This window comes from Rhinoderma darwinii, chromosome 2 (assembly GCF_050947455.1).
Source record: "Rhinoderma darwinii isolate aRhiDar2 chromosome 2, aRhiDar2.hap1, whole genome shotgun sequence".
In the NCBI taxonomy this organism is placed as follows: domain Eukaryota; kingdom Metazoa; phylum Chordata; class Amphibia; order Anura; family Rhinodermatidae; genus Rhinoderma; species Rhinoderma darwinii.
In genome coordinates, this window is record NC_134688.1 from 209,392,522 (window position 1) to 209,406,174 (window position 13,653).

Below are 13,653 nucleotides of genomic sequence, written 5' to 3' on the forward strand. Positions count from 1 at the left end.
GTGATGTACTGTCTCATAAAACTGTAAGAGCACAGTATTATTTAAGTTTTGATCATTGAACATTAGCTTAATGGTTCTGGGGAAGTTTCATTATGACAAAATCATTTTCTCGGTTTTCAAAATACAAGTGAAAGGAGTGGAAATATATTTAATTGAATAACACTTTGGTAATTATATTTTTGTTCTGATTATGTTTTTATAGGCTTGGCCATGGAATCAATATGGTTGCTACTGCTGTTGTCAGTTTACACGTTGCCAGTGGGTGCACAGTTTAACGGATACAATTGTGATGCTAGTCAACATAGCAGATTTCCAGGTAAGACATACTTAATGCTATTGATCTATTAATCTCTGTGTATTACACGTGAACTGTTATGTTTGAATATGTATGCTATACTCAATGTCAGGCATAACTCACTCATCTAAACTATTCCTATAATAAGTAAACGCATGCCAAAATAGTGGTCCACAAAAATATCATGAATATTTAACTATAAGGCTGGATTCACATGAGCATGTTCGGTCCGTAAAGGACGGAACGTATTTCGGCCGCAAGTCCCGGACCGAACACAGTGCAGGGAGCCGGGCTCCTAGCATCATAGTTATGTACAACGCTAGGAGTCCCTGCCTCTCCGTGGAACTACTGTCCCGTACTGAAAACATGATTACAGTACGGGACAATTGTCCCGCAGCGAGGCAGGGACTCCTAGCGTCGTACATAACTATGATGCTAGGAGCCCGGTTCCCTGCAGTGTGTTCGGTCCGGGACTTGCGGTCAAAATACATTCCGTCCTTTACGGACCGAACATGCTCGTGTGAATCCAGCCTAATACTAAAAATAGGTAACTTAGGCATTTAGAAGTAATGTACAATACTAAGTTTAGTCTAGTATACATAAGAAAACTCTTTATTGCAATTAATAACAGTATCGTTATGGATTGACTTTACAAGAATGCAAATAGAACAGTGGACATGGTAAAATATGCATAGAGATAGAATATATATTAAAAGATAGCGATACATAGGTTGTACATAGAATCTTTTAACAAATATAATAACCTATATCCTATAAGTATATCTGATGTTTGATAAATCATGGCTGGGAGAAACATTTGTAATCCTAAAGTCGTCAGAATTTTTTAAAATATGTTCAGGCCTAATGGATTCAATACTATAAAAAACAAAATTAAAGTATAAATGGAAGTCGAAAATTTACCAATGGGCTCCGGGGCAGCGGCAGGTAATTTGTTTTCTCAGTAGCCGCCATTGAGTAGATGAAGATCTCTCCTTGCAGCAAGAGAGATTTAGCTAATGAAAGTATATTACTGAACATTTTACCTGTGTACCGCCAAACCAGAGGCACACTTTTATATGATCTACAGCTAACTTATATGTATTTCTGTACTTTATAATGGTGCATTGTACCGCAGTATAACATGTTCAGCATTGCTGTGTTAATACAAAGACAGAAATGCTGTGCTACAGAGACAATCATCAGGTAGGTTGTTAGACTGGCATGTGCTAGAATGGCACAAAAAAATGATTGAGGGTTAAACCAGTCAGAACAGTCTAAAGTCTGATAATAAAAAAGTACAAGATACATCATATCAAGGTACTTGAAGATGATATTATTTTGTTTCCATTAAAAGACATAAAAGACAGATCTAGAAGCAAGACTTAAATATACAAGCAACTGACTGCCCAGGTAATGATTATAATTAAAGGAATGTTTTCATTACACTTAATATTTCCCATTTTGCTTATGTCAAAGAATCTTAGAACAAATGTAACATTAGACACATGAAATTGGAAAATATTCCCAAAAATGTAATAAAGAATGGAACTCTTTCCCCTCGCAATTCTTGAAAAATAGGTCATGAAATAAAAAAAGAGAAGACTGTGCTGCAGTTTTTCTTTTCCTCTTTGTGCTTTTCATCTATCTTTTAAGTTGCCACAAATACTTGTTTAATTAAATGAAAAGTGAAATATTTTATACGTGTATTTAATATATGTGTGTGTTTGAACTCTGCATTTCATCTTGCTCTGGGCTTTTCATCTGGTGGATTCAGTTTAAACCAATAAAATTATAATAATTTACTGCAGAAGTTGACAGGAGATATGGAAGCATTTTCTTTAAAAAGTGGGTGTTATAAATGAAATACCGTAGTATTTATCAAAAGAATGCTTTTATGAGACCACATACAAAAATGCTAGGTCCTGCTGTATAGAAAGGAAATATATCCAAATATTAGTTTAAAATGGAGGTTTACTTAGGTGAACCAAATGTGAACTTACCCTTGTATACTAGTAAAGTGCATGTACACTAATACCTTGTTCAATGTCCGTATACCAGAACTGAGTTTGTCAGTGCAGCAGAGTTGGGCTTGTCATTTAGCATGATGTGCCGAAATGTGCTGTCTGTAGATTTCTAAACCTACGGAGTAATTTTCTGCACAAAACAATCAGGGACGTGACAAATTAAGCTCTGCTACATCCCCAATGCAATTAGTGTAGACATTTGTTTTTCACTTACACAATCCAATATTATAGCAGGTTTCCTTGGGCTCCTAATTATAACCTGAGATCATGAGTCGAATACAGTGTTTCCTGACATGTGGAAGGAAATTTAAATTCCCCTTGCCTTCCATGCTCTATTATACAGTATCCTAATATATACATATACATATATATATATACAGGGCCGCCATCAGGAATTACGGGGCCCCATACAGCTAAATTTTCTGGGCCCCCCTACCGTGGCACCGCCTGTTAACGGTACTCCATCCAGCACTATATCATGCTACCCAGGGCCGCAATCAGGGGGGTATTAGGGGTACTGATGTGAGGGGCCCGGCCAAACTTAATTGAAAGGGGGGCCCGGCAACTGGCGCGACTAGCCTTTGATAGAAAGCCATCAAAACACCGCCCGCGCGACCGATCACGCGCACCCGCAAACTCCCACGCGTGCGCACTCGCAAACTCCCACGCGTGCGCACACGCGAGCGTCCGCATGCGTCCGCGAGTACGCACCCGCGATCGCACGTAGGCGCGACAGCCTGCCCGCGCACCTACGACCGCCTGGAACCGCGCACCGAATTTTGAGGTAGATTTTGATCTGCCCACAATATCTTGCCGCGTTTTTTGCCCGCGGCGATTGTGGACAGCAGACAAAAAATTCAGCGAAAAATGCATTTTCTGCCTCCCATTGATTTCGATGGGAGGTCAGAGGCGGAACCGCGGCAAGAAAGGACGTGCTGCTTTTCCTTTTTTCCGCGACTGGCTCCCATTGATTTCAGATTAAATCAATGGGAGGCGGTTTTGGAAGTTGTTTGTTTCTGATTCTGACGCAGTGTCCGAGTCAATATCAAGGCCCAAAAACTCTGTGAACTGGGCCTTATTGTTAGGGCTTATTCAGACGAACGTATAATATTTCTGTGCAACGCGTGTGATTTTCACGCCCCTCGCACGGACCTATGTTACTCTATGGGGCCGTGCAGACTGTCAGTGATTTTCACGCAGCGTGTGTCCGCTGCGTAAAACTCACGACATGTCCGATATTTGTGCATTGTTCGCGCATCACGCACCCATTGAAGTCAAGCCCAGCACACGGAAGCACTTCCGCAGCAGTATAAACTATAAATGAAAACAGAAATGCACCACGTGCTACAAACAGAGTGTTATAATGATGGCGGCTGCGCGAAAATCACTCAGCCACGCATCATACGCTGCTGACACACGGAGCTGTTATGGACCTTTTGCATGTGCAAAATGCCACGTATTTTGCGCGCGCAAAAAGCACACACTTGTGTAAATCCGGCCTTAGGGTAAGAACACACTAGGCATGAACACTGCAGATTTTATGCAACACATTTTATTGCGGAAAATCCGCAGCGTATTACAGTCGCAGCAGAGAGGATGAGATTTGAACAAATCTCACCCACACGCCGCAAAAACAAAATTGACCTACAGTGTGGCTTTTTAAGCCGCAGCATGCCAATTTATTCTGCAGAATCGCTGCTCCTCTGTTGCGGAAATGCTGCGGTTCTGCCGCAAAAATCACAAATGAGAAAAAAAAAGGTACTTTTTAAAATTGATAAAGTTTAGACTTACCCCAGCCGTAGTCCTGGTGACGCGATCCTCTATTCTTAGCACAGCCCGGCCTCCTGTCATGACGTTTCATCCCATGTGACTGCTGCAGCGGTCACATGGTCTACAGCGTCATCCCAGGAGGTGGGGCTACGTTCAGAAGAGAGAGACGCGTCGCCTAAACTACGGCCGGGGCAAGTCTAAACTTTTTGTTTCCCTGCAGGATTCCCGCAGCGGACATGCCTCACGAAACCTGCGCCACTATTTGGTGCGGTTTTGCTGGCAGAATTCCCTGCGGCTACCGGGGCGGATAAGCTGTGTAGTTTTACTCCACATATCCGCCTAGTGTGTCCCTTTATGATGTCGCTCCTGGAGCTGCTGCTTGTCTCAAAATAAGCAGTTGGTCCAGTAGAATTTGGAATTATTTTTTTTTGTGAACCAGCTTAAAAAAATACAAAACTTTTGTGTTAGGGCCTGTTCACATCACCGTTCGCTTCCGTTTCGGGGTTCCGTCTGAGGTTTCCGTCGGGTGAACCCCGCAACGGAAAGTGAAAGTGACAGCACAGCTTCCGTTTCCGTCACCATTAGCGCAGTCGACTACGCTATTGATTCCGTCCGAAAACCAGCCGGAATTGTGACGAACGGAAACCATTAGCGATGTTTCCGTCACCATTGAGATCAATGGTTACTGAAACGGAAGCTGTGCTGTCACTTTCACTTTCCGTTGCGGGGTTCACCCGACGGAAACCTCAGATTTGAGACTTCACAACGTATCTGTTAAAGGGATACCATTAGAGCCCATGAGTGATGGATGCCACTATTATGGATGCCACATTGGAATTGTTTCCTGTTGTTTACATCAAACATAGGCCACAAAATGTGATGTGAACATAGCCTAAATCTTGATCTAAATCTAAATTTTGACCGAGTCTGGAAATTTTGTCAGACAATTGAATATATTTATGGGGTCCTATCGACTGTCTGCCGTCGAGGGAAATATCGGCATCTTTGGTTTCATCATTGTTCCTCAGCCAGACAAGGACTGCGCCAATATCAATTATGTGTACTTTTTTCAATATTTATATTTTTCCCGATCTACATGTACGTGGAGTGCAAATTTTATTCAATAAATCTAGTTAGGGGTCTGCAATTACAATTTATTCTGTCACATTTTTTATTATTTTTATTTATTATTTATGTTATTTATATAGTGGCAACATATTTCACAGCGCTGTACAGAAGTTGTCCCCAGTCGGGATCACAACCTAAGTGCCCTATCTGTATATTTTTAAAGCTTTATATGTTGCTGATAACCTTCCAATAATAAAGCCTCATGATACGCCATTATATTTGGAAGACCCATTCTCCCTGTTGATCTAGGTTTGCTCATAATTTCTAACATAACCCGTATGCGTTTACCGAGCCAAATAAATGTATCCATAAGACCAGTAAGATTTTGAAATATGTGTCTAGGTGTGTGGATAGGAAGTGTCCTCAAGAAGTATAAGATTTTTGGCAAGATGAGCATCTTATATAACGAGATTCGACCTGCCAACGACAATGAGGTTGATCTCCAGGTATGTGAGAGGTTGTGTGGCAAAATTATATTCACATGTAAATTGAATGGAGGACTAAGAACAGTAATAGGCACTTAGGTTTATGGGCATCTGGTATGTATATACACTAAAAACCAGAGACACACACACAAATGTTTATGGATTGACTTTACAAGAATGCAAATAGAACAGTGGACATGGTAAAATAAGCATATAGATAGAATATATATTAAAAGATAGCGATACTTAGGTTGTACATAGAATCTTTTAAGAAATATAATAACCTATATCCTAGGTAAGAAATAATACAAGTATATCTGATGTTTGATAAATCATGGCTGGGAGAAACCTTTGTAATCCTAAAGTCGTCAGAAATTTTTAAAATATGTTCTGGCCTAATGGATTCAATACTATAAAAAACAAAATTAAAGTATAAATGGAAGTCTATAATTTACCAATGGGCTCCGGGGAAGCGGCAGGTAATTTGTTTTCTCAGTAGCCGCCATTGAGTAGATGAAGATCTCTCCTTGCCAAACATCAAATAGTTTGAGTGCAACAAGGGAAAAAGCTGAAGTGGAGGCCTCCTGCATTTACCCGCATAGCCTGTTGAGGCATCTTGGACAACATTGAAAGCCAAAATATTAAAAAGGTGCCTTTCTGAAATGGCTTGATTTTTTTAACTGTTTTATTTAAAAAGGACAGTTGTTTTGAAGAAATATTTGATCATTATTATCAATATTATAATACCAGCAGTTTTCTTGTCTAGATATGGGGAAAATATTGATGTTTAAAACTAGGTTGGCAGTATGATTTCCCCCCTTAACGACCATTGACAAATATATCCGTCATTAGCGGGTGTTAGTTCCTGCTCTGTGACGGATATGTTTGTCATTCGGATCTCGTCGGTACTGCCACTATATTAGATGAGATTAGCGGCAGGAGCATGACAGTTATACACAGCCTAGCTCCTGTCGCAACTGCCAGGATTGGAGAAAATGCAGATCCCAGCTGTTTAACCCCTTAGATGCTGAGGTCAATAGCGACCGAAGCATCTATGGTGTTTGACAGTGGGAGGGGCCGCCAAAGGGTTGCCATGGCAACAAGGGGCCTTAAAAAGACCGTAGGTCTGCCATTAGTAACTACCTAATGTGGCCATGCATGGACAGGCAATAATGTTTTAGAATACTAAGTATTCCAAAGCATTATACAAGCGATCAAAGAATTGTTGCTTTAAGTTCCCTTATAAAAAAATATATATATGTTTATAATGGGGTATAATAAAGTTTAATAAAAATTAAAAAGTACCCCCTCAAATTTTTTTATCAAAGGGTAACTAAACGTTCGACAAACTACTGACATGTGATAGTGACATGTCACAAGTTTTGATTGGTGAGGGTCCGAGCACTGAGACTCCTTTGAGCGCTCAGCCGCTTAGTTTCTGTACGGCTTTTTCCGGAAAGCCGATGTATCGGGGTACGTGCTCATAGACTTTCTATTGAGCCCGTACTCCGATACAATGATTTCTGGAAAAGGCCAAACAGAAACGAAGCAGCTGAGTGCTCACACACGCGCTTCTGCTGCTTTGTTTTAGCGATTGGTGGGGGTCTCAGAGCTCGGACCCTCACCAATCAAAACTGAGACTCCTTTGAGCGCTCAGCCGCTTAGTTTCTGTACGGCTTTTTCCGGAAAGCCGATGTATCGGGGTACGTGCTCATAGACTTTCTATTGAGCCCGTACTCCGATACAATGATTTCTGGAAAAGGCCAAACAGAAACGAAGCAGCTGAGTGCTCACACACGCGCTTCTGCTGCTTTGTTTTAGCGATTGGTGGGGGTCTCAGAGCTCGGACCCTCACCAATCAAAACTTCTCACATGTCAATTTGACATGTGAGAAGCTTGTCGAATGTTTAATTACACTTTAAACCTTTTTTTTTAATAAAAAAAATTATTCTTTTTTTTTTTTAGATGGTTTACTGTAAAAAATCTGAAACAACATATTAGGTATAATCGCAATCATAACTATCCATAGAACAATCATAACTTATTAGTTATACTGCATGGCGGATGGCGTAAAAGAAACTTGAAAAAACATTGGCGGAACTTGCTGTTTTGTTGCATTTCCCCCTCATAAAATATAATAAAAGCTAACCAATAAATTATATCTACCCCAAAATAGCACTAATTATAACTACAACACATCCCTCAAAAACCAAGCCCTGATCGATGGAAAAATAAGAAAAAGTTGTAGCTCTTGGAATGTGCGAACACAAAATTGACTTTTTTCATATAAAACCTGTTTTATTTCACACAAGTGTTTAAATGTACTTAAGACAATACATATTTTGTATCACCCCATTTGAACCGACCTGTAGTATGAAGTTAAAATTTTTAATTTAACAAACAATGGCAGAATTGCTGGGATTTTTTTGCATTACTTCCCAAAAAATTGTTATTAAATCTTATCAATAAATTATACGTACACCAAATGGGTCACCCTAGCTCTAAAAAAAAATGTAATAAAAAGTGATCAGAAAGTTGTATGTACCAAAAAATTTTACTAATAGAAACGACAGCTTATCCCGCAAAAAAAATGTATGGCTCTCAGAAGAGGTGAAACAAAACATTTTGTTTAACAAATAGTTTTTCATTGTAAAAGTAGTAAACAAAAAAAAACAACACAAATTTGCTATCACCATAATCGTATCGAGCCACAGAATAAAGTTAAGTTGTCCATTTTACTGCATGGTGAAAGCCGTAAAAACTAAACCCAAAAAACAATCGTTTTTTCAAATTAAACTCCACAAAGAATTGTTTTTCCATTTCCCAGTACATTATATGGTACTTTACATGATGCCAATAGAAACTACAACTTCTCCCGCAAAAAATAAGCTCTCCACCACTCTATTGACAGAAAAATAAAAAAGTTGTGGAAAACGAAAATTAAAAAGCAAAAAATGGCTTAGTCCCAAAGGGTGAAGGTTCAAACAGGCCTTGTCATTTAGGGGTTAAAATGAGATTCTTGGATACACACAATGTCAGTGTGAGAATAAATAACCTCTTTCCACAATGAATAGTGTTTACCTGGGTGATATAACCCTTATGCATTTAAACACATACATTTTAGAGACACTTAAGTAGGAATAAGATTTCTTGCTGTGGATCCCTAGGATACTTGAGAAGAATAGCGATGAAGTCATTGACTTGGTGAAAATCATCTTATGCAAAACTTGGAAACTTACACCATTGGAGGGAGGGAGGAAAGACATAAACTGTAAATAACAATTTGTAGGGAAAAAAAAAATCGATAAAACATAAGCCTTAAACAACACTGGAACAGAGAAATGGTGCGTGAGTACAGCCTGCGCAATTTGGAGAAAGAGTAAGTCCATTGTGACTTATTACACACAGTCCACAAGTGTGTAGGATAGACCTTTAGCCTGTCCTTGACCTTATGGAACAATTTCCCACTTCTTATTGATTCGCTGAGTTGTTCTTAAGGGTCCTTGAAGGTGAAAAGAGGGCACCGACAAGTTGAGTGTGTTAAGCAGCAGGATACCTTCTCCAATATTTTTGATGGCTTGAAAGGATCCTCGCTTGTTAATCAATCACATTGTGGGGAAGCCCTAGCAGTAAGGCACTTATTTCTTCCTTAGGATTTTAAACAGTGGAATAAACTTTCTTCTATTAACACCTGTAATAGCTTTTGGGCATAAGTATTAGCGCAAGAAATAATACAAACAACAGTAAACCTATATATTTGTCCAAAAATATATACATTATCCATAAATATGGATACCACGCAGAACCCAAACAAATATACATACAAAATGAAAACATACTTAAAATGGTAACGCTAAGACCAACAGCAAAGTGCCACCATAGCCATAAAGGTATAGTGATTAAATAATATGCAACAGGTTGACAAGGAGATACAGAGAAAGCATATAATAAGCCTCAATCCCGATTCCCCCTAACACAATCCACAGTCTATACAATGATATACTGATGGCGATATATACATACATATTGATCAGAGACATGGGATGATCTCAATTACCTGTAGCTGGCATGATGGCTGTCAATGGTCTCGGAGAGAAACACCTCGACGCGCGTTTTGCACCCTTGATCAGGATCAGAACTTTGTTGCACAAATTGTGCATTTGAGACATACATAGGTTTACTAATAAACTGGTGGCTTGGGATAAAACCGTATATAAGGCCAATGACACTAAAGATTCTGATAGTTTAGGAGATTTTCTCACAGCTGTCATGAGATTATCTTTGACATAAAAGAAGTAAAGTCTTGCAAGGATGTCCCTTGGGACAGTTTCAGAAAATGGGGGCAGTTTAGGTAGTCTGTGCGCCCTGTCAATGATTGTCTTGCGAAGGATAAATGGGAAGCTTTGCTTTTACGAGTTGTTGAATATGAGGTTTAAGCTCAGTGGTGACAACAGATTCTGGAATACCATGGAATTTTACATTATTGCACCTTCTAGATCTGAAACTTTCTCTGACAAAGGATAGATTATTATGGGAATCCACTAGGTCATTATGTGCTTCTAAAATTTCCTCTCAATATGGTGCACCCAGTTACCCAATTCATCACCAGAAGTATTAATTTGGTGGACAATACTGGAAAAGCTTCTTTGTAGAGAACTTCATCGTAGGCACTACAGCAGAAAGAACAGAGCTGCGTGAAGAGAAATATGAGGAGGTGAGTCTGCGGCCTCCACCTGGCACGCGATCCTGCGAGTAGTAGAAATCCGGGCATCTGGTCTTCATGGGTGGGAGAGTTAGTGGAATTCACCAAGTTGCATTACTGGGACAGTATATAGAGATTTTCGTTGCTTTATTTTTGGCCGCTGTCACCAGCTCTAACACACTGCGGCTTTCACAGTCTATTGTCAAGCACAATTATGTCTATTTTTTTAGTTCACTTTATTTTACAGCAAAAAAAAATGTTTTACATTTATTTTAACATTTTATTAGGGGACTTCAACATTCAATTGTTCGATCGCTTGTAAAATACACTGCAATACTTATGTATTGCAGTGTAATGTCGCTTAAATGGTATCTGGCAGGGCTTAACTCCCCTAGAAGTGAACAAGATTTACGGAAGCAGCATATCACAGAGAGCTACAATTTTTCCGTAGCTCCTGAACTCCGGAAACAGTGTAACTCATTGTGCTACGCTATTTCCATAACTCCCATTCCTTTCTATGAGTTACAAAGACAATGTAGCTCACTAGAGATGAGCGAACCGGGACAACCGAACCCGGTTTCGGTCCGAACATCGTGAAAAGTTAGGTTCGCAGCGAATCCGAACTTCACCGGGTTCGGCCGAACACGTTTTGACCGAACCCGGCTTATGAGTTACTGATTTTCCGGTACGCGACATCAGGAGATAGTCACTGTCCAGGGTGCTGAAAGAGTTAAGCGATCGGCAGTTACTGTTTCAGCACCCTGGACAGTGACTTCCGATCACAAGATACATCAACGTGTAAAAGAAAGAAGATGTTCCTACTTACCAATCACAGGCCAATCCCAGGCTGCAGCGGTCACATGGAGTGCCGTGTCATCCAGGGAGGTCGGGCTGGATGCCGAAAGAGGGACGCGTCACCAGGGCAACGGTGACGCGTCCCTCTCTTGACATCCAGCCTGACAACCCTGGATGACGTGACAGTCCATGTGACCGCTGCAGCATGTGATTTTCCTGTGATTGGCTGCAGCGGTCACATTGGCTGAAACGTCATCCAGGGATGTCGGGCCGGATGTCGAGAGGGACGAGTCACCAAGGCAACGGCCGGGAGGCCGGACTGGAGGAAGAAGCAGGAAGTTCTCGGTAAGTACGAACGTCTTTTTCTTTTTTTTTTTACAGTTTGCTCTATATTGTGATCGGAATTCACTGTCCAGGGTGCTGAAAGAGTTACTGCCGATCAGTTAACTCTTTCAGCACCCTGGACAGTGACTATTTACTGACGTCGCCTAGCAACGCTGCCGTAATGCCGGGTGCACACATGTAGCCACCCGTCATTACGGAAGCTCCATACATGATTAATTATGGGCTTTCTTGAATTACAGGTTCGGTCCGAACTAGTTCGGTCCGAATCGAACTTTTTCAAGAAATTCGGTGAACCAGCCGAACCGAACTTATCATAAGTTCGCTCATCTCTATAGCTCACCAAGCTCGGCTGTTTATGTACTCTCATCCACCTCATAACTTAGTGGCCGGAACCCAGTGACAGAGGGAAAAGGTAGGAAGGGGGTCAGAAAACCCCGTCCTAAATGGATGTGACCCACATCAATCGGACATTTATCCTGTGGATATGCCATAAATGTCCCAAATGCAAATAACCCTTTCATTTTTTCACCTTGGTCCCATGTTACCTGTACCATAAACCATTGAATGTAGCTAATGTAACTGTGTTTTCATGAATATATAACTTCATGTCATTAACATGAAATTCTGGTTCAATGGTAGACAGTATAATAAAATTTACTTTTATCTACAACTTCATTTTCTGTTATTCATGATAAAAAATACTTTTGTTGTGGTCTTTTCAATATTTTTTTGTACTTATTTTATATTTATTTCAGGGTGCATTCACATTCCCATATACTTTAAATGTTCATGATTGTTATGAAAGGGCTGCAAAAGGTTATGTTTCTTGAATCTCCAGTGATATTTCTCATTAAGCTTTTAAAGCCTTTTACTGATTTGTTGAACAGTAATGTGCTATATTTATTGTTGTTTGACATTTGTAAGACATGTTAGATGCTCCCTACAAATATTTGGATTGAGGAATAATATTCCAGGTGTACTGGTTTTAGTAAAAATAAACATTATTTTTATACTGTGCCCTATTTTTTTTCTCTCTTGGAAACAACAAAAAAATATATATAATAGAACCTATCCACAGGGTATACATATATACCATTCTATATATATTAAATTCCCCACGTAACACGACTGTACTCCTTACATATATATTACCAAGAAAAGAGACCATAGAGTCTATAATTCAAAAAATAAAACATAGATTTTTATTTAATAAATTCTAAAAAGTCATATACATGAAATATTAAAAATTAATCTCCAGAGATGACAAAAAGAGCGCCAAACAAGAAAAATATATTGCACTAAAGTTCAAAATATCAGATATGTAAACCTTTCTGGAACACAAAAAGAAAGTGCATAGTGCAAGGTAAGTATCGAACATTTACGACCTGCCCCGACGCGCGTTTCGTCTTCCGCCTTCGTCTGGGGGTCTAGACGAAGGCGGAAGCCGAAACGCGCATCGGGGCAGGTCGCCATTCTTGAGACACAGCAACATGGGTCAGTAGTCCACCATTCATTTCTGATCTCTCCTCTATTTCTGCACTTAGCAATTTATATATAGTATATCGAGTTTGATGGAGCAGTGGTATAGGCTTTATACTGGATTTCCTGTGGGGGCTGTTCACAGCGTAGTTCTAATATCTTTGCAATTAGACATGCAAATGTTCGATACTTACCTTGTACTATGCACTTTCTTTTTGTGTTCCATAAAGGTTTACATATCTGATATTTTGAACTTTAGTGCAATATATTTTTCTTGTTTGGCGCTCTTTTTGTGATCTGTGGAGATTCATTTTTAATATTTCATGTATGTGACTTTTTAGAATTTATGAAATAAAAATCTATGTTTTATTTTTGACTTATAGACTCTATGGTCTCTTTTCTTTGTAAAAAAAAATTATATATATGTTTTATAATTTGATATTAAATTATATCATACTATGTCAGTGATTATTTTTATTTATTAAAGTGAAGCTCTACCAAGACCATTACCAGGATCTCAAAATATCAGGAGCACAAGCACCAAGGCATAGGTTCTGTCCCTCCCCTAAATATATGTATTGAAGACAGTATAGCTTTAAAGGCTATGCACACTGTTGAATAGAAATTATAATTTTTTTTATTAAATCAATGTGTTGTGTTTTTAAGCAATTTTCTAATTGACTTTTATTA

At 39.4% G+C, this 13,653-nt stretch overlaps 1 protein-coding gene across 1 annotated transcript in view; it reads left to right on the forward strand.

Annotated features, from left to right (window-relative positions):
* The first annotated feature begins 210 nt into the window (after window positions 1-210).
* Window positions 211-13,653, forward strand: part of ZPLD1 (zona pellucida like domain containing 1) — a 133,793-nt gene continuing 120,350 nt past the window's right edge. Inside the window, exon 1 of the mRNA XM_075850363.1 lies at window positions 211-316. Within this exon, the coding sequence (XP_075706478.1) occupies window positions 211-316 (106 nt within the window). The remainder of the gene's footprint in view (window positions 317-13,653) is intronic.